This window comes from Myxocyprinus asiaticus, chromosome 4, assembly GCF_019703515.2.
Source record: "Myxocyprinus asiaticus isolate MX2 ecotype Aquarium Trade chromosome 4, UBuf_Myxa_2, whole genome shotgun sequence".
NCBI lineage: Eukaryota > Metazoa > Chordata > Actinopteri > Cypriniformes > Catostomidae > Myxocyprinus > Myxocyprinus asiaticus.
The window spans coordinates 57951668-57974539 of record NC_059347.1 but is presented as its reverse complement, the minus strand read 5'-3'; the positions used below and the strand labels follow the sequence as shown (position 1 = coordinate 57974539).

Sequence of the window (22872 nt, the reverse complement as noted above, 5' to 3'; positions counted from 1 at the left end):
AGTTAAATAACACACACACACAAAAACGCACCATCAGAGAGAATTCTCAGAGAGGTCCATACACACACTGAATCTGTGAGTTTGGGGGTGATTTTTACACATCCAACAGGGGCATGCATAAAAAGTCCTAACTAGAAAGGTAAAAGAATATAAGTAACCACAAAATAGTTGATGTAAATGTTTTACTGAATTGCTTTATTTAAAGGGGTCATGTCATACATTTTCCCACTTAGGCTAACCTATAGTGCCAAAAATAGTCATAATTTAGATTTCATGGACATTTGCCAACCTGTCTGTGACCTTTAGAATTCATTTATTTAATTTTTTTGCTGTAACTTTAAGACTTCTGTTAACATCCTTTTTACATTTGAAATGAGTTACAGTGATTTGTTGCAATGCTTGTTTGCTGTCAGGTCTAAATATAATGTAGTTTGCACTGTAAAGCCTGCATTGTCTTTCTCTGCAAAGCCTGCATTAAATTGCGACAGGTTTACAAAACAACTTGCAATGAATAAAATGACTTCTTAAGGTGTATGAAGCACACATGCAGAAAAAAAAAAAAAAAATCACACCTTAAGAAATATGACAATTTATATGACAGTTAATCGTGAAAGCCCTTAATGGGACAATTAATCGTCACAGCCCTAAAACAGACATTTAATCGTTATAATCGCAACTATTTGTTTGACAATTAATCGTCAGCCAAGTTTCATATTTGTGACAGCCCTAAGTTTTCATATATATAATTTTACATATTTTTTTCATTATATATTATATGTATAGATCATACATTTCATTTTCATTTTTCACTTTTGATCCTTTTAATCACATTTTGGCATGTGTACAAATGTGCAAATTTCATATTCTATCAATTTATATGATGTCATGAAATTGCATTTTTAATAGTGATACAAGCTGTTGTCACTGTTTGAAATTTCATACAAATTTAAACAAATATATTCACAAGGTTGGAACCTAATGAAAATAGAATTAATAATTATATTATAAAAAGAATCATTTTAGTGCTACTACATCAAAACTATATGCAAAAGAAAATGTAAAATAAACAAATTAATTTTTACCAAACCCTTGCATAGATGCAGCACAAGCCTATTTGTTACATTCTTTAATATTTATAGTGTTTCACAATGTATGACTGTGCCTTATAAATATTTATGTATTTACGCATTTATTATACTTACTATATTACTACATTTTGTAACATGTTTGTTTATATGCACTTGTACGATTTACATTACGTTTACATTGATTTGTATAACAAATGCCAAACTGGTCTCTTTAAGAGAATGGCTGCTCCGCAATCAACTACGGTTGGATGAGCACAGCGCACATTAATGAGAGAGAAGTTGCACGGTGGTTTTTCCCTCATCCGTGCAGTGTATGATTAGAAATAATGTTTCTTTTCATCTTTTTGATCACCAACTGACTATAAATATCAGGAAGGATTTTAAAAGAGACATTAAATTCGGCTGGGGCCGAAGCTACAGAGGTTAGCTCACTCTCTGTCTCTGTAGCGGATGTAACCCGATCCTTCCGATGGGTGAATATCCACAAAGCCGCGGGTCCAGATGGCATTCCGGGCCGCGTCATCAGAGTGTGCACGAACCAACTGGCTGATGTTTTTACGGACATTTTCAACCTTTCCCTCTCTTTGTCTGTAGTCCCCACATGCTTTAAAACGTCCACCATTGTGCCTGTTCCAAAGCAATCCAAAATCACTTGCTTAAATGACTGCCATCCTGTTGCTCTGACCCCCATCATCAGCAAATGCTTTGAGAGACTAATCAGAGATCACATCTGCTCTGTGCTGCCTCCATCACTGGACCCATTGCAGTTTGCTTATCGCAACAACCGCTCCACTGATGATGCCATTGCATCTACAATACACACTGCTCTCTCCCACCTGGAAAAAAAGAACACTTATGTGAGAATGTTGTTTGTAGACCACAGCTCAGCATTCAACACCATAGTGCCCTCCAAGCTTGATGAGAAACTCCGGGCTCTGGGCTTAAACAGCTCGCTGTGCAGCTGGATCCTGGACTTCCTGTCAAGCAGACGCCAGGTGGTTAAAATGGGCAGCAACATCTCCTCACCACTGACCCTCAACACTGGAGCCCCACAGGGCTGTGTTCTCAGCCCACTCCTGTATTCCCTGTACACACATGACTGTGTGGCAACACATAGCTCCAGTGCCATCATTAAGTTTGCTGATGATACGACGGTGGTAGGTCTGATCACTGACAATGATGAAACAGCCTACAGAGAGGAGGTGCACACTCTGACACACTGGTGTCAGGAGCACAACCTCTCCCTCAACGTCAGCAAGACAAAGAGCTAGTGGTGGACTTCAGGAGAAGAGATAGAGAACACAGTCCCATCACCATCAATGGAGCACCAGTGGAGAGAGTCAGCAGCTTCAAGTTCCTGGGTGTCCACATCACTGAGGAACTCACATGGTCCATCCACACTGAAGCCGTTGTGAAGAAGGCTCATCAGCGCCTCTTCTTCCTGAGACAGCTGAGGAAGTTTGGAATGAACCGCCACATCCTCACACGGTTCTACACCAGCACTGTGAGAGCATCCTGACTGGCTGCATCTCCGCCTGGTACGGCAATAGCACCGCCCACAACCGCAAAGCCCTGCAAAGGGTGGTGCAAACTGCCAGACACATCATCGGAGGTGAGCTTCCCTCCCTCCAGGACATATATACCAGGCGGTGTGTGAAAAAAGGTCGAAGGATCATCAGAAACTCCAGCCACCCGGGCCATGGGCTGTTCTCACTGCTACCATTAGGCAGGCGGTATCGCAGCATCAGGACCTGCACCAGCCGACTTCATGAGAGCTTCTTCCCCCAAGCAATCAGACTTTTGAACTCTTGATCTCCCACGATCAAAATACATCAGCACTGCACTTTATTACTCTTACTCTTATATCTCACACCGGACTGTCATAAATTATATTATTATTATATTATATTCTCTCTTAACAACACACTGGCAACTTACTATCAACCGACAGCCTGAATGTCAATACAGTACAATACAACCTACTGTACATTTTATTTATACTATATATATTTTTTTATTGTATAATGTGTATTCTATATTGTGTGTATTGTATACTGTACATTGTATGTTATTATTTGTATGTTGTGTTGTGTGTAATTATGTGTATATTAGATTTTAAATTGTGTTGTGTAAATCTGATGTTTATTGTAAATTGGTATGTGTCTCATCACTGTCACGACTACTATGTTGCTCGGAACTGCACCCAAGAATTTCACACACTATTGCACTTGTGTATACGGTTGTGTGACAATAAAAGTGATTTGATTTGATTTGAATGAAATGGGGTGCCTGAGTCTCGTCTTTGGATACAAAATACAAGAAACGAAGCAAAAGGAAACTTTTACTTGTACAATGTGAATGACTTGCTTGTACAAATATTTATTGTACAGTTTTTCAAATCTACAAGCTTTCGAGCTTTGCAACACTTTTACCTTCTAACAGACATCCAACAGGCAAGTTACTGGTCATGCTTTAAAAAGGAGAATGCTGTGAAAACAGTCCGGGGAAAAGTTTAACCAAAGTCAGAGTTGACGTTGTTAAATGCAATGTCAGTGCCATTTCACAGCTGATCTAAAGCAATGGTGACAGTGTGATCAAGAGCGATCCCACTGCAGCCATAAAGGTCAATTTCATTCAGGACGTGCGCTCATGAGACATGCTGTAAAAGACAAGGCTGAATCCAGCTTCTTAATCGCCGGCTTCTTCTTATTCAGTAAAAGGATTGCGGCCTCAATTTCTTCTACGTCACTAAACAACTCAAGCTCTGGTAAGTAAAATCTGAATATTTACTCACCAGTGGCTAATAAAATACATACAGTATTTTAGTCACATAGCGTAAAATTTGGTTGCATATGCAAGTGATTTACTTGCTTTGTAGAGGGCTGTTATGTCTATGAGATGTCCTCACCAGAGCATGTGAGCGAAGCGGAGAGGCGTGACACTCCGCTCAATAACCCACTCCATGCACATGCGCTCCGCTCAGCCTCTCACGGCCCAAGCGGACACTCCGCTCAATAACCCACTCCATGCACATGCGCTCATGGCCCAAGCGGACGCTCCGCTCAAGTACCGCTCACGCTCACCGGTAAAAAAGCGTTCGCTCAAATCCCGCTCTGACATTACATTACTCTGTAGTATACTTGGTTCCAAGCATGCACACAGTGGGTAGCCACAGTGGTCCAAACAACTGCCCCTTTGCCCACATGGGCTCAGGTGCCCCTCTGGGTGAAATATAGACTATATGCCGACATTTATTAAATTATCAAATGATTAGTAATGTACACATCTGAATGTAATGTACACATCTTATGTGATTGTATTGTTTGTTTTAGTATATAAAATCTCGCTTTACAACGGCTGTTAGATAATCGGGTGAACCAGACCTTCATTATCATTTGTAATCAGTCAAATATTTCTCTGTTAGCACATATATCATCAACATCTTCAAATAATACCTTTAAAAAAAAAAAATTCAGTTCTAAATTACCATTATTTACTTTAAACAAGTCATCAAACATGACTCTACAAGTGATAAAACATATGTGCGTCAGCACGGAAACTTGCATAATATGCGCAAATTTGCGCTTTTCAGTTTAAACTGGACCCGAGTGATACAACCGACCCAGAAAACTACAATCTTTTCAACTTTAAAGTTTGTTCAAGTCATTTATGGCAATAATGAAAACATGAACTGGTACCAGGAAAAATATTGCAGGTAAAAGTGAAATTCATAATTGTTTTTCAGTTGTCTCCACGGAATGATTATACTGTAGATTTGATTAATATGTTTCTGATTTAATGCTATCAGACTCTGGGTCTGTAAATTAAAATGAGCAATTTCTCATCCTAATTTTGTTTTCAGTTTTAAAGGGTGTATTAAGTTATCCAGAAAAGAGTAGTGAATGTTTTTTTTTCTTTTTCAGTGTTGTTGTTTTATTAATATTCCCTACAATTGTATATGTACAAATCATATGCAATCTAAAGGACTGTAGTTATTTATATAATAATTATTATATTAGTAGATAGCATGTGTCCCCTTTTTTTCCTTGATATTTTTAAAGCATTATAAAGTGAATCTGGACTTTATATGCCTAAAATGATCATGTCTTGTGCATGCACTCTTATATGTACAGCAAGGTTTAACCATGGATTTAACAAATACAAAATTATCGTCCTGCATAAAGCGAGATTTTGTCCAATATATATATATATTAGATGAAATCATGTTTAATGATCCTAAAACAAATACAAATTATTTAATTCACAAATTACACTGCCTTCGTTTAAGAAAAGTTTTTTTTCTAATGTTCAATCATTAATAGATTGTTTCTCTGCGCATGAATGCAGCAAGAGATGTCGAAGATGTTATCTGCAAACACTAATCTAGAGTCTTTTTTTTTTTTTTTTTTACATTTCACTTCTCGTTAAGGTGTGGATTTGGCTTTGGGAAACTGACCAGCAATTTTGTGCCACTTTATCCCGAAGCAGAAATCGAACGCTGGTCGATTAATTGAGATAAATCCGCTATAAAAACTCTATGCGAGAGCCGAAATCTTTACCAATCAAATGATCAATTGTACAATAGAGGCATGAAAGCAGAATGCTCCGCCTGCAAATTAGGACACTGCAAAATCATACATGTTTATTGGTTTTGTGTGTGTGTTCACCGGGATTCAAGGCTAAATGCTTTGTCAATATACAGTATTATTAATCTTACATATTCAATTGAGGATGCTCTAACTTTCGCAACCCTGCAGAACCAGGCCTGCATCTAGCTGCCAGCTGCACTGAGATGATGGCAAAACAACAAGATACATTACTTATCTATTAATTTATTATCGAATAGTAGTGTAGTCTACTAGCTCACCTTTTGCTGTACTACCATGTTCGCGTAGCACATCCTCGTGCTCTCTGGCAATGTGACGCGTACGATTCCAAAAGGAATATTTGCTAATTCTCAGGTCTCTCCACACTCCATTTCGATTTTCTCGTTCTTAGCTTTGATTTATACTTTGCATTTATTTAGGTTATAAGGTTTGCAACTTCACTAAAACAATGTTAGAGCTCCATACCTCAGGCCTATTGCTTATTTCGCAGATTCACAAACCAGCATATCATGAAGCGCATTCTGGGTTGAGCAAGCGGTGCTGAGCGGTGCTGAGCGGCGCTGAGCGGCCTGAGAGAGCAGAGCGGATTATTCAAAAAGGCGCTCTCCGCTCAGGTGAAATTATCACCGCTCCGCTCAACGCTCCGCTCCGCTCACATGCTCTGGTACTCACTGGGTGTTTGTAGAGGAGGCAGTGTGGGGTTCAGGTCTCTGTTACAGTAGTCCTGGTCTGTACAGCACTCAAGTGCTCGCCTCTGCTTAGAGCTCCCTGTGTCCTAAGCACACACACATACTATATTAACACATCAGGATCTCATGTTGGCAGTATACATGTTTAACACTGCATGTTTAATTCATGAGAATAGAGGGTTTTTGTTTTGTTGTCCAATGCTTAAAGGCAGTATGAAACAAAAGTGATCTTTCTTTTGTGAAACCAAATATTCAGGGGGAAAAAATGTAAGGGCTTGATTTTTAACAACTGGGATTTGATTGGATCACAAAAAGTGGGCTGTGATATTACTGGTTAATATTATTTTACCCTGCCCACTCTGCCTTGGTTACATCAGCAGAAAATAAATAGTTGTTTCGGGGTGGAAAAGTATATGATGGAAATGACATTTTCTTAAGAATAACGTGCGCAAAAATTAAGAATAACTTTTTTCATCCCGCTCCCGCAAGTTCTGATCCCACACCCATTTGGTCCAGCTACATTTTACGCCACTCTCTTCCCACAATGATTTTCTTGCCGACCGCTCCCATTCCCGCAACACCATATATTTTTTTTTCCCACATTGACTACCTGCATGGCCTGCTCTAAATAAGGATTGGATAATTTGATGCACGTGCAGTGTGCACATTTTTTACATTGTATTTTTCTGTTTATTATTATCAAAAATAATTGTATTATTGTTTTTTGCATTCATTAATTAATAAAATGTAAAAAAGATTTCCACATTGCATTTTTATAGGCTATTCTCTGACTGCGTGCTCCCAGTATAAACACAGAAAGAAATTAAATCGGGTCCCATGAGTCCTGCAGGAGTTCTGCGGGATTGCAGACCTCTAGTGTACAGTAAGAGTAGGGACATATGATAGGTTAATTTTGATTTCTTGTTCTTGATAGTTCACCCAAAAGTTAAAATTCTATCATCTGTCATTTTATAATTCACTGAAATTCATGTAATCCCAAATCCATATTTTTTAATGGAATACGCTTCTGCTTTTTTCCATACAATGAAAATGTTGGTCATTCACAAAAAAAACTCCACTGTATTATGATTTGATTCGGAAGGGAAGATATTCAGTGAAGAATGAATTTACTTTTGGTTTGATCGACACAGAGTTGTTGTATGGCTTCAGAAGACTTGGATTATAGCTCACAGGTCATATGGATTACTTTTTGGGGCTTGACAGTATAAATCACCATCCACTTTCATTGTATGGAAAAGCCTTCTGCCTAATGTCTTATATGGTTTTCCATAGAAAAAATACTTTATTTTACTTTAGGGGAGCATTTTATTACTCACTCGGCACTGAAACTCTGATCCAACCAGACCCAGACACCCTGACGTCACCAAGACGATTCCACCCTCTTCTTCCACCATGGTGAAGCAGTAACCATCCGTCCTAAGCACAAAACACACAAATGATCCCGTGTATGTGTACATACTTTAGGTGCTGAGTTTATGAAGTGGAGTGTGTCCAATACCTGCATGTGTTATTGGTGGAGTCCTCCGGGCAGTGATGGTAGCAGTAACACCACAGGAAGTGCTGAAGTAGAGCCGCCGCATCACTTCCAGTCTCCCGACCTTCGGCCACCTTACCAGAATTCCGCAGCAGCATGCTGTCCAGAACATTAGCTGCACAAGAGCAGATACAGGACATGGGTCAGTTATTTCCTCTACAAAAAGTTCTGTACCGATGACTGTACCATGGTACTGAATTATTACCATATTCATCCAGTATACCATGGTATTTAACTTGTTTCTTCAAGGTACTGAAGATAATTCAATGGTATTGATTAAATGTATACCTCAAATGCACTGTAAGTTGCTTTACAAAAAAAGCATCTGCCAAATGCATAAAGGTAAATGTATTATCATTAAATGTACGTGTCCAAAAAACTATGGTATTACCATAGCAAATGATGTAAAAGTGCAGTTTTTTTTTGCAAGATTCACACACATACCATGCTTTAGTTCCGCACACGCCTTTTTCACCAACAGAATTTTGCCGTCCAAAGGCAAATGTGACCCAGCCTTTAAATAATATTAACAAAAACTAAAACTTTTTTTTTTTAAATGGGGGGGGGGGGAGACTAAAACTAGCAATAATAAAGTAAAGACTAATGAAAACGAAGCTAAATTTGAATGACAAATTGAAACAAATAAAATTAAAACTGAAAACTATATAATAACCTTCCTGAGAGCACAATTCTGCTTTTGTGTCTTGAGCGAAACACTTAACCCCAGGTTAACCCCCACAGAGACTGCTGCTGTAATTAGTAACTCACTTTGTGTGAAATGTTATAATTCAGGGCTGTAAAGCTGATGTGTGTGTTTCCTTCTTCCCCCCACCCCCCATATAAATAGACGGCCACAAAGGTGTATAGAAACTGACCAAACAATCTTTAGCCAAAATAATTCCACATCTGTGAGCTGTTAAAAAGTGAGAGGGGGGTGTGGAGAGATGGTATATATAATTTTGACATAATGACATAAAATAAAGATGCTTTATTACACAGCTCTCTGGACTACTAAATTCTGATTAGTCACTCGTGGCATTCTGTGGTCAAATATTTTGGTATAATGACCGTTAAACTGTATAATTGGCACAAATGCTGTTAATTGAGCTTAAGTTGTATTAAACACGGAACTATGATAAATAGACACTAAATGTACAGTTTCAGGAATAAATCATGAACTAAATATTATATAAACAAATTATTCTGCAATATCTTTCATAACTTAGTTTAGCACAATTTATGTGTTTAGTGGAAGCTGAGATTTATGTGACAAAGTCTTGAAAAACACCAATACACATTAAACACCTTTTAAATGCAGGAACTACTAATTTATTGGTATAGTTTCACAGTCTTTTTTTTTTTTTTTTTTTTGCCAGGTCCCAGAATAAAATAATTCTAACTCCAATATTTCATGTCCATTTATTTGCTAAGTAGCCTTGTTATAAGAATGTTAGGATAACGTTGTCTGCTTCACATCGGGTTCCTGAATCACTGCCAGGATTTATTTAGTGATAATGACCTGCTAACTGTATATTATTCCATATTTAGTATGTTAAAATGAAGTCAAGTTGAACAAGTTCTCTCTTGCTCACTCATAGCATACTATTCTTGTCTTTCACTCTCTCTATTACAAACACTCAGTAGTCTAAACTCACTAATGCTCTGCTTATATTACACTCAAACATGATGCTTTAGTCTAGATAAAGAATGGAGGCGAGTCACTCTGTGTCAAGTCAAGTCAAGTCAAACTTTATTTATAGAGCACATTTAAAAACAACAGAAGTTGAACCAAAGTGCTGTACAATTTAGAAAACTAGTAATTACATTGGGAATAAAAAAGAATACAGGGAAATAATACTAACAACAATAATAAGAAATAATAGAGGATTAAGGAATAAGAATACTAAAGAGTATCAAAAGGCTAAAGAATAAAAATAAGCCTTTAATCTGGTTTTAAAAAATATTAACGATAGAGAAGCCCTGATGTAAAAAAGGCAGGCTATTCCAGAGCTTAGTCACAGCTACAGAAAAGGCCCGGTCGCCCTTGGACTTGCAACGTGAATGGACAGTTAAAAGAAGTTGGTTGTCCGATCTAAGTGACCTGGGTGCTGAGTAAGGCTGGAGAAGATCGCAGATATAATCGGGTGCCAGTCTGTGCTGTGCTTAGTATGCATAGAGCAGAATTTTATAATCAACTCAAAATTTTATAGGAAGCCAATGCAATGAGGCAAGTACAGGAGAAATGTGCTCCCTTTTCTTTGTTCTTGTTAAAAATCTGGCTGCTACATTTTGGACAATCTGCAGATAAGATAAGAGTGGACTGAGGCAGGCTGACATACAAGGAGTTATAGTAGTCCAGACAAGATGAAATGAGTGCATGGATTACAATTTGAAGATTCTTATGTAAAAAAAGAAAGTGTTTTAATTTTGCAACAGATCTGAGGTGGAAAAAACTACTTTTAATTACAGCACTAATTTGTTTGTCAAACTGCATCAGAGGATCAAAAAAAGATGCCAAGGTTTTTAATATGATTATTTAAGTTGTTTGTTAGGGAACCTAACTGATTTCTAAAGGCGGTGTGGAGGCAGGAGAGCCTAGCAAGAGAACCTCAGTTTTATTTTCATTTAACTGTATAAAGTTATTAGCCATCCAGCTCTCGACTTCAGCTAGGCATGTAAAAAGACTGTCAAATGAATGTGTCACCTGGTCTGACAAGGAGGTAAAGTTGGGAATTGTCAGCATAACAGTGATACGAAATATTATATTTGTCAAATATAGAACTCAGTAGAAGCATATAAAGGGAAAACAAAAGAGGCCCCCAGATGGATCCCTGTGGAACACCACACAATATGGGTGCGGATGATGATGAATAGGACCTAATGGTCACCAAAAAAGTTCTGCCCTTTAAATAAGAAGCAAACCACTGTTATGCCCACAACTAGCTCAAGGCTTTTAAAAGAATATCATGGTCAATAGTGTCAAACGCTGTGCTTAGATCTAACAAAACTAAGATAGCACATGACCCAGAATCAAGGGACAGCAAAATGTCATTTGAGACCTTCAGCAATGCTGACTCAGTACTATGCAATGCCCTAAAACCAGACTTAAATTTGTCTGTAATGTTGTGTTTATCCAGATATGAGTTGAGCTGAGAATGGACAACTTTCTCCAAATCCTTTGAAATGAAAAGCTGTTTGGAAATGGGTCTGAAATTATGATACACAGTGGGGTCAAGATGAGATTTTTTCAATAAAGGCTGTACAATAGCTTGTTTAAAGCTAACTGGAACATCTCCATTTATAAGAGAGCTATTTATTATAGCTACAACAATAGGACTGATGGTATTGAAGACTTCCCTAAACAAACGTGCAGGCAGTACATCTGATTGGCAGTAAGTGGGTTTCATACATGAAATAATTTTGGCTAATTTACATGCAGACACAGGTTGGAAATTTGTAAAGCAGTTAGGGGGTGGCACTAACTGAGGGAATTTCATGTCTGAGGGAAAAAATTGAGACCTAATATCCTGAATTTTTTTAACCAAAAATTCAATGTTTTTTTTTTTTTTTTTTACAGGTCTCAAGAGTGGCGTCCGGATGGGAACAGGCAATGGGATTTAAGACGGCATTAATAGTTTTAAAAAGAACCTTAGGCATACTAGCATTTTATTTTTAATAAATCAGTAAAATATTTTGATTTTGCCTCACTGACAGAGCTTTGATATGCTGTTAGGCATTCCCTCAAAATGTGGTAGGAGACTTGAAGTCTATCTTTTTTTCCACCTACGCTCAGCCCTCCAGCACTCTTGCCTAAGACTGCAGGTGGAATCTCTTAGGCCTCAGTGGGACAGCCGAATCAAGAGCAGCGGAACAAACTGCATTAAAATTTTCAACCAGCTGCTCAGTGTCCATACCACAGGATGGAGCAAAAAATATCATTTGAAAGGAGAGTCCAGTAAGACTTTGAAAAATGTAAAGCTGTAGAGGAGTGTATAGCATAAGAATAGTGTACAGGCTGTGGCTGAATGGGTAGATGACAAGAAATAACAGGTTCAAACACAACAGAGCTATGATCTGAAATCCCTGCATCAAATACTTCAAGATTGTATACAGAAAACCCATAAGTAAAAACAAGATCAAATGTGTGGCCCATATTGTGTGTGGGACACGAAACAGGTTGTACAAAACTAAGAGATTCCATGAGGCTTAAAACGTCTTTGACCAGAGGTTAAGAAGGGCAGCAGACATGTATGTTAAAATCCCCCAAAGCCAGCAGTCTGTCACAGCGAGACATTAGATCAGACAGAAACCCAGAGAACTCATGGATAAAAAACATCTTGGTTACTGGTGTAACCTCTGTTCCCTGATGGAAGGAACGAGACGTTGTGTCGATGTAGTGACACTAGGGGTTCGCTCGAGAGCCCCCAACCACCTTTGCTTTATTCAGAAAAGGCCAATGAAAATTGGCGAGTGGAATTTGCATGCCGCTCTGCGCCCCGGACATACAAGTATAAAAGGAGATGGCGTGCACCACTCATTCAGATGTGTGCTGAGGAGCCGAGAGAGAGTCCCGGCCATGTCAGCGGTCGGTTCAGCGCCGCGGCAGGAGGGACACAACGTCTCGTTCCCTCCATCAGGGAACAGAGGTTACACCAGTAACCAAGACGTTCCCTGTCTGTCACTCACTCAACGTTGTGTCGATGTAGTGACACTAGGGGTTCCTATACGAAACGGCGCAGGCGCTGAACTGTGTCACGAGGTATGGAGGAGCAGACACAAGCTGCTACGTGCCTCACAGCGAGCGCTCGACCACGCTGTGACCTTTCAGTGTGTTAAGTAAGGCACCTCCCTGGTCCCATTTAGGGCACTTACCCGAGGCTACAGCGGTTGCTTTCTTGATTTTTGTATTAAGCAATTTCCCGCAGAGACCTGATAGAATAGCACTGGGGAAGTGCTCTTCCCTCTCCAGGAGGGAGAGCACTATGGAGACCACATCCTACCAGAGGGAGGTTAACATGTGGAGAACACCTCACATGGACTTACCGACCAGGAAGTTCACATATGAAATGATGCCACTGGGAGGACCCTATCTACGGAGAGGGTACACAGCAACAGTAGCCGAGGCAGAGCAAAGCTCTGTCAAGGGAAAACACAGGGTTCACCGAGGGGAAACCGAACAGTGGAAACGCATCACAGGCTCACCTGAAAAGGGGCATACCATGAGTACCGGGCCTGGCAGCATTACTCCTCCGCCGAGTTTGTCACCGAACAGTGCTTAAGAAATCGAAAAGGTGTCCAGTGTTTACCAGTTGCGGGGGACAAGATAGCGTGCATTATCACCTCGAAAGGGGAATGCAAGCAATACACCCAACCGGCTGCCCGGCCTTACCTCCCGTTACCCCGTTACACTCGGGTCGAAACTGGTTCTATGTGGAGTTTGTAGAACCTCACAAAGGTATTGAGTGTAGCCCAACCCGCTGCTCTGCATATGTCTGTTAGAGAGGCGGCCCTCGCCAGTGCCCAGGAGGACGCAACACCTCTGGTGGAGTGTGCCCAAACTTCCAAGGGGCATGGCAGGTTTTGTGATTGGTAAGCCAAAGAAATGGCATCCACAATCCAATGGGCCAGCCTCTGTTTGGAACAGCTTTCCCCTTCTGCTGTCCTGCAAAACAGACAAAGAGCTGCTCTAGGTGTCTAAAGCTCAGCATGTGGTCCAGATAGATGCGCAGGGCGCGAACAGGACACAGCAACGACAAGGTCGGGTCTTCCTCCTCTGAAGGGAGCGCTTACAGGTTCACCACCTGATCCCGAAAGGGAGTGGTGGGAACTTTGGGCACGTAACCAGGCTGGGGTCTCAAGATCACATGAAAGTGTGCTGGCCCGAACTGACAGAGAGCGCCTGCAGGTCCCCAAACTTCTTGATAGAGGTGAGCGCCACCAGGAGGGCCGACTTCTGTGACAAGAGTGCTGAGCTTGGCCTGCTCCAGGGGCTCAAAGGGGACTCTCTGTAGGGCAGGTAGGACCACAGAGAGATCCCAAGAGGGAATCAGGTGCGGCCTATGAGGATTTAATCTCCTCGTGCCCTTTTGGATCCTGGTGATCAGGTCGTGCTGCCGTGAGGGTCTCCTATCCAGTGTATCGTGATACGCTGTTATAGCAGCCACATACACCTTCAGGGTGGAGGGAAACAGCCATCTCTCCAGCCCCTCCTGAGGAAGGACAACACAGACCAAACTGCGCATCTCTGTGGACCTTCCCCATGGGAAGAACACCAATTTGCGAAGAGATGCCACTTCAGAGCGTACAGCCACCTCATGGAGGGGCTCTAGCCTGAGTTATCATGTCTATCACTGCTGGCAGAAGACCTAGGTCTTCCGTGTCCCGTCTAGGAGCCAGATGTGGAGGTTCCAGAGGTCTGGCCGTGGGTGCCAGAGCGTGCACTGCCCCTTAGTGAGAAAGTCCCACCTCAGGGGAATGCGCCAGGGAGGGGCTACTGCCAGGAGCATCAGGTCTGAGAACCAAGTCTGGTTGGGCCAGTACGGCGCAACCATTAGGACTTGCTGCCCATCCTCCCTGACTTTGCACAATGTCTGTGCAACAAGGTTCACTGGGGAAACACATACTTGCGCAGCCCCCAAGGCCAGCTGTGTGCCAAGGCATCCGTGCCGAGGGGAGCCTCGGACCGGGAGTACCAAAGGAGGCAATGACAGGTCCATCTGCGCCTCCCTGAATCTCTCCCAAATCAGGGGGTGCAGTCTCTACTCTCGATCCTATTGGGTGCCGGGTGCCGGGGCCCAGAAGGCACCCGGCGATGTTTTGAGGGCACTCACCTCATGCTGGCCCGATAACTCATTGCGAGCCCCGAACGAGACATTAAATCCACCCTCAGGCGGATCGCCTGCATCGCTCGTGAACTCCACCGGGCAGAACGAGCGTGCTTGGGTATGGGAGGTCTGCAGGGACTGAGCCGGCAGAAACACTCCCATATCCACATCCAGATTGCCCACGGCGCTTGCCAACCCAGCCGCCTGAGTTTCAACCCAGGACAGACCGGGAAGCAGCCGCAGTGGCTCTCTGCTACACAAAGAAGGAAGAGAGCCACGACCGCAACATTCTCATGAGCATGTTCTCGCAGTGAGAGCATGACCCCTCCACAAAAGCTGCCTCGGCGTGCTGGCGACCCAAGCACTGGTTTTGTGGCCATCTGGTGGGGAGAGATAATGGCCACACCCAGTAGCACAACAGGGAAAGGACATCTTTAAAAAGATGCCAATTGTTTGTGCAAGCTTTTTAGAGAAAATATACTCTTTTGAATATACTCTTTTTACACTCGTGGACTCAGCCGCCAAAGCGCCCTGGGGAAGCACAACACTTGACCGTACGAGGGTGACCGCTGATACGCATCAGCAGCAATAGCGAGGTGACAGGACGAACACGTCTGAATGAGTGGTGCACGCCATCTCCTTTTATACCCGTATGTCCAGGGCAGAGAGCGTCATGCAAATTCCACTTGCCAATTTTCATTGGCCTTTTCTGAATAAAGCAAAGGTGACTGGGGCTCTCAAGAGCGAACCCCTAGTGTCACTACATCAACACAACGTTGAGTGAGTGATAGACAGGGAACTTACTGAATTTAGGAGGTCTATACACCAATACACAAAGCAGGGGATCATTGAGATCTATTTTTAAGAGCTGGACCTCAAAACATGAAAAGACATCTACAAAAGTCTATTTTCAAAACTTTTTCTAAAAATAGTGGCCAATCCACCACCATGACCAGTAGTCCTGGGAGAACAGAAAAAAGTACAGTCAAAAGGAGATAACTCGCCAAGAGATGATAAATCTCTAGCATTTAACCAGGTCTCCATCACAAATAAAAAATCCAGGGCACGAGAGGTAAAAAAAAAAAAGTCATTTAAAATAAAAGTTTTGTTTGATAGTGACCTGGCATTCACTAGGGCCATATTGACTGAAGGGTGAACTATTGTTGGTAGTGCAACGAAGTCTGGTGCAGTCTTTGAAGGAAAATATTCCAAAAGACGAAGATTGGCAGAGTTTACACGTCCTTTCCAAACATTGGTTTTAGTGAGGAAACAGCGAGAGGTAGACCAACGAGCCAGTATATTATTGCATCCATCCGATGGGGTGACAGACTCACTCTTGCAGAATATGCGGCGAGTTCCCCGGTGCACGAAATGCGGCCGGCGAGTAATTTATCGAGCAACGCAATGGTTGTAAATTCCAGCGGGCAACCGGGCTGAAGAGTTGAGACGCCGCAAGTCCTGTGATGAGCAAGACACCATATCACAAACTGAATACATTTCCGACGAGACGGAAGAGCAGAAAAAATCCTGTTGCTGCACGTCTTTTAAAACAGCCTGGAAGACCAAGATGGACAGCAAAAACCAAAACATTCTGTAGTCATCTACTCATCTACAAAGCCAAATTAAACAGCCACGTAAGCCATACCACACAGCCATACCGAGATCGAACGCAAGGTAACGGCATAGCAGCCTGTTTTAAGACCGCTCAACCCGAAGCCAGCATTCGACACCTTGTAACCAAAGAGTAAGTGGATACTTACTCCAGGGAAAACGGGTCAACCCAAGTTGACATATGGTGGCGAGAGCTTGTGTTAGGCTGATAGTGAGTCTTGACTGAAGCAATTTCAAAGTCAATTGAATAATTCTTGTTTCATAGGAAATGCATAAAATACACAGTCCACAATACAGATACGCCTGAGAGCAGTGGCAGCCAAACACGCCAGCGTTCCCTCAAGCTGGAAGGGACTATGTGTATGTGTGTGTGTGTGTGTGTGTGTGTGTGTGTGTGTGTGTTTGGGGGGGGGGGGGGGGGTTTGGGTGGTTTACGAGGAAATATTTTAGGTTACAAACTGGTAATTACAGGGGTATTATGCTACAAATGTGGTTTATGAGGACATTTCTAGTGTCCCCATAATTCAAATCGCTTAAAAAAAAACATACTAAACAATGTTTTTTTGAAAATGTAACAATGCAGAAAGTTTTTTTGTGAGGGTTAGGTTTAGGGGTAGGGTTAGGGAATAGAATCTATAGTTCGTACAGTATAAAAATCATTGTGTCTATGGAGAGTCCTCATAAGGATAGCCGCACCAACATGTGTGTGTGTGTGTGTGTGTGTGTGTATGAGTGAAAGCATCCTAGCCTGTCTCACACACATAGTTAAGAGACGACCTTAATCCTACAAAGTGCAGAAACACTTTCAATGACATGTCAGTGTATACAGTAAGACTCATTCATTACTGTGGCTCTGTGAGGCCCCGGACCCTCTCTGAGACATAAACACATGGGTTCCCACACACAAGTCTGATGCACCAGTCAATATCTCATCCCATCCCTGTCTGATCCATACAATACACATGTATGTATACACTGTGACACTCATAAACATGGACAGATTTTGCCTCCTCCTGTGCAGAGTTAAGTGTGTCATGTGAAAACAGTCATAAACACAGAGACCGCTATAAGACATACTGTACAGTACAAACATAATAGCTTCTGCTAACCTGAGTGCTTTCAACTAACAGTGATGCTTGTGATTTACCTTGTGCTTCACTGACACTTTTTTCGACTTGGTTAACAAGTACACTAACTTTTGAAAAAACTTTATTTGATACAAAATTGGTTTAGTGGAAATTATGCCACTAATTAATAGAAATTAAGAAACAAAAATGATATAAATAATTTTCACACATTAAACACTGAAATGGTTTATGTTTATTTCACACTTTGTTTAGATTATGTAAATTTTAAACATGTAATAATTTGTATTACTTTTTTAATGAATTTTCATAGTTTAATATTGAAAGTCTGGCTAAAGGCCCCTGCACACTTCCTTCGAAATTGAAGAACGAATGGATGTAACATCATTTAGAACAAAATCTGGCAAAAAAGAAGGTGATCTTTGAGTTTGTTTCTGTGGTTCATAACAGCTCGCCAGCGCAAACGTTAAGGAAAACTTTTTACCGGCTGCTAAACATCTTACTGCCATTGGTCCACCTCATCAGTAGATGTGACCTGGAGCTCCACCTACTTGTAGGCTGAAAACTAATTCCTGTTCATTCAGTTAAGATCAGTCAACAAGAACACACTGGCATGAAGAGTTATTAGCGAGCTGGTGCAAACTTACCCACATCTGTACAATCGTTCACGTAGAGACATTTTCTAAGAACATGTCATGAGATTTTTTGGTTTAATTAGTCTACAAAAGGAATCAAATCTACTCCCATACTCTTAAGTGTCCATTCACACATCTGCCCAAATTAAGGTATGCCTATCATCATTCTTTTGTCTGTATTTTATTCATTAATATAAACATTCTTTACATACATTTTTGCAGTAATTTCAGTTTCATCATAAACTACAATAATAAAGTGTAACCAGCGCATATTATGGCTGCATAGAGTGTGTTAGCACATAAGCTCCATGAATTCAGAATGTAAACAAGACAAATAACACATTATCAACTGCATATATGTATTACATGAAATCATCATCAAGTAATTAAAACAGCTTCTTTTACTCGTGTGAATTCTTGATAGAATGAGGCATGCAGTCATTGATAGCACAATTTAATGTAATGGGATACAATGGGGCAAAAGGCCCCCCAGGGTAAAACGCACTAGAGCCCGACCGATGTGTGATTTTTGAGACTGATACCGATACAGATTTTAGAGGCGGAAAATTCACCGATTACCGATATGGTGGCCGATATAGTTAATTTTTGAGCTGGAATGAAAACAGACCTTTTCTATGTAGATTGTGCACAGATTTTGCACCGATATGACTACGCAAAGGTACTCAGAAGGCTACTTTCTTAAACAAATATTTTTATCAAAGAATATTTGACATTATTATTATACATTATCAACAAATTCTAGAAATGAACACTGAGAAAATAAAGGATAAATAAAAATACAATTAACAGCTTAATAAACATCAGTACTGTATGTTCAGTATCAGTCAGTTGCTGATCATTTAAATAAAGAATAAATAAAATAAAATAAAAATCAGTACTGTATGTTTAGTATCAGTCAAATGCTGACCATTTAAAAAAAGAATAAATAAAATAAAATAAAAATCAGTACTGTATGTTCAGTATCAGTCAGTTGCTGACCATTTAAATAAAGAATAAATAAAAATAAAATAAATAGCTAAATAAACATCAGGGGCCGGTTGCACCAGCTATACGTACATTAGAACTTACCTAGAACTTACCACAACCTAGTTGTGACATAAATGGGCACTAAGTCACAATTTATGCACTACTAAATATTTGAGCATTGCACCATCAAACTTAGGTAGGATGTAACCCTACGAATAAACTAAATATTTACGGAAGCCTCCGACCAGGAGTAACGGATGGAATAAAAAAGCAGACTCACTTAATGACATCAATGAGCTCATGTTTTGGTTGGCAGGCTTCAGCCCTTTCAACATATATGATGGTGTTGGCATGTACACTTGTTTACATTTACGAGAGAGAGAAAAAAACGTACTTTTAAGCGGCTCTTCAGTATGAAACCGATCTAACGGTGCAGCTTTTAGGATGTGTCGCCCGGTGTCAAGTTTCAACATATACGAAATATATATAGGATATTAAAATGAATAAATGTCTATTTTTCTAGCCTGTTGTATTAGTCTTTATTTATCACCCCTCATTTATTTTAGATATAGTTCCTACATTATTTACACAGTGCAAATATACTATTTATTAAATCTACTTTTATTACTTTTTATTACCTATTTTAATGTCTGGAAAACCAGACTTTTAAATATTACATTTTATAAATGCAACGACTGGAATTGTTCAGTTGAAGGGGGTACCAAACTGTGAATTCTGAACAAAACAGTTTGGTGAATACATGTTTACTCATTAGCTTCCACTCAGCTGACAACAATGAAAGTAGCTACGTGGTTAGCTAGTTAGCTATAAGCTCATTGTCACGGAGAGTAAAAGACGGACATTGTTTATTTTACTTTCCAGCATTGCGTCTCACCAACTAGGTAACAACGTAGCGTGAAATCAACACTCAACAGACACAATCCACCACCGCACTGTTGTCTGCTGAGCTGCAAAAAGATGCTCTGATGTTTACCTTTCAATCTGCTACATTACTGACTACACTAACAAACTATAGCTGGCTAACATAACAAACAGATGTGATAAACAGGAGTGACATGGTTGTCAGGGACAGGGTTAACGTTATATTAGTAATATAAAATGTTGGGGTCATTGTTTATTAACTTTCCAGTATGTATTTCACAAACTAGTTAGCAGCTTACCTTGAAAAAACCGCTCAGCTCACTCTGCCCTGTCTGCAGAGCCACCGTCAGCTCAGCTCTGTAAAAATGGAGTCGGAGCGCGCTCTTCTGGACAAACTACGTAATGACACCAATTCTAAAGCATTGTTTTCTGTATTATATGTTCTGAAAAAAGTTTTCATATCGGCGCATATCGGTAAAATATACATAGATACCGATATATCGGTGAAAGGCTAATATCGGCCGACCGATATATCGGTCGGGCACTAAAATGCACCTTTCATTTTATTTTCTCCCACAACAATAAATAGCATCAAAAACTACCACAGTTTAGCAATGTTTGCAATGTTGCAAAGTTATGTAACTAATGAAAATCCCTGAAATTATCACAAACAAAACACGTTTTTGTAATTATCAGTTTTTTTCAAGGTGATTAAATCAAAAGTTTTTCAATTATTGTCAAATATGTGAAAAGATAATATTTGGGGTAAAAATGTCCCCTGTTGCAGGGGCTAAAGGCCCTCATAAAACTTTTTAAATATTTATTTTTATTTTTTTATTAATGGGGGGGATACATTTATGAAAAAGTTTCAAAATGGGCTCACATTGACTGACCCAATCACAATTCATGTGTTTGTAGAATACTTGAGACGTTCTGAAATGCCAAATGTGATTGAAATTAACAAAAAATGGTGCACTCCTTTCTGAAGTGGTTATTTTGAATAAGCATTATCTTCATTCATTACTCAAAACAAGCATCTTGCTGTCTCAAATGAAATTGCACTAGTTAATAAATTTTGAACTATAACTATTGCCCCTATATCAGCACAATATCACTATAACCCCCTGGGGGCCTTTTACCCCAAATGTGGGGTACATGTTGACAACATTCTTCTTCTTATTACAAGGCAATCTTGATACATTTTGTGACCAATGCTAAATAAAGCTAATTTCCCTAAAGGTGTGCCTTTAGCCCCATTGTATCCAAATAACATCAAACCTAGTTGATGTTTTACATGTAGTCTTGTTTGTCCTCTTATATAAATGCTCCTCTAAAAGCATCCCCCTGCAGCGTGGTGAGTATCTGAACGTTCACAAACACTATGCCGTTCCTCAGATGTTTCAAACTTCTTTTTGGCTCTGACCAAAGAACGAAGAAGCACTTCACCGTAAGTGTGCTGGGGCCTTAAATCAGTAAAATCTATGCATAAAAAGTGTTTGAAAAGTACCAAAAATAAATGATGACGGTCTGGTAAAAGAGTTTCCAAGTTAGCTTTAATGTGAACTTCATATAACAAAATAGAAATTTTGAAACGAAAAGTTCATTTTAATAATAAACAACCCCTGGGACATGACAGTGCCCGAAGTTGAAAAAATGCCCGTTTATTTTTTTTCATAATAGAACTACAGACTATTTGTTCTGAAAACTATTAAATTCAGTGTTAAATCAGACAACTTAGGTTTAGGTTTTGAACAACCACTTAACCCTAAATAGTGAACTTTGGCACGTAACTCGTCCCGCACTGTACTACAGACATGAATGACACCTAAAATCATGTGACTTGTTGAAGCGAGGTGTGCTTTTCAAATCGAGTAGACTTAAAAATGTTGCTTGATTTTTCTTTGTTTTTGTCTTTGGCAGTCATGGCAGACAATAAATAGGCAAATATATATATATATATATATATATATATATATATATATATATATATATATATATATATATACATAATAGACTTACATTAAAAGAGGTATTCACTTCCATTGTAAGCACCTTACTGTAACCACGATTTTTTATATATACACATAATAGACTTACATTAAAAGAGGGACGCAAACCATTTTTAGGGTCCAGAACATCATTGAGACTTGGAGGTGGACTTTGTTGACTTGAGCCAAAAACCAACCAATAAAATTTCGGACATTAGCGTTTAAAACTAAACTTAGTTTAAAAAACAATTAATAAATAAATAAAATAAAAAAAAGCCATAGAATTGTTATTAGCTTAATTTATTAACAAAATAATTCAACAGGGTTCCCCCAATTAGACAGCTAGGTAAACATGTGAGTGCATTTGTGTGTGTTGTGGATATATGGTAAGGAATGACCTTTAACCTCTAATCCCAAATCCAACCACATGAGCAAGCCCTTGTAAAGTCTTCTACTTCTGTCAATCAAAATCTAGAGCCACCCATCAAATCCACAGGGGTTTGCAGATGAGGAGTATACACGGGTGAAGAGAAAAAAGATCAATAGAACAAATTCAAGAAAGTGAAACTGCAATGAGCAGAAGAAAAGATAAGAAATGATAATGGATTGAGTGCAGACAAAAGAGAGCTACAACTGTGTCATTATCTGCTGGGCTTTGTCAAGCAAGACTGGTTGCCTGAATGGGCTCTGAACTCAATCAAATTCTCTTTCTCTCACTGTGTCAGTGGGATGGTTGAATAAAGACCCCGAGGACAGAGATTTTCACACAAAGCGACACTTTTCATCCCCTGACACACACATAATCACTGTAAATCTGTCAGAGCCCCAACTGCTCTCTAAAGCTACTTCCTGCTCAATATTCAGTCTAATCTACACATGTGATTCTATTATATGGATTTGAAGGAATGTTACGGGTTATTT

At 40.0% G+C, this 22872-nt stretch overlaps 2 protein-coding genes across 4 annotated transcripts in view; one reads left to right on the top strand and one right to left on the bottom strand.

The window, feature by feature from the left end:
- The window catches only part of LOC127440017 (NAD-dependent malic enzyme, mitochondrial-like), a 714514-nt gene that overhangs the window by 460284 nt on the left and 231358 nt on the right, over positions 1-22872 (top strand). The gene's annotated exons all lie outside the window — the stretch shown is intronic.
- LOC127440025 (bone morphogenetic protein receptor type-1B-like) overlaps positions 1-22872 on the bottom strand; it is a 47215-nt gene that overhangs the window by 15220 nt on the left and 9123 nt on the right. The window contains exons 2-4 of the mRNA XM_051696397.1: positions 7904-8054; positions 7722-7821; positions 6368-6470 (exon numbers count right to left, since the gene is read on the bottom strand). Coding sequence (XP_051552357.1) covers positions 6368-6470; positions 7722-7821; positions 7904-8054 — 354 coding nt within the window. The remainder of the gene's footprint in view (positions 1-6367; positions 6471-7721; positions 7822-7903; positions 8055-22872) is intronic.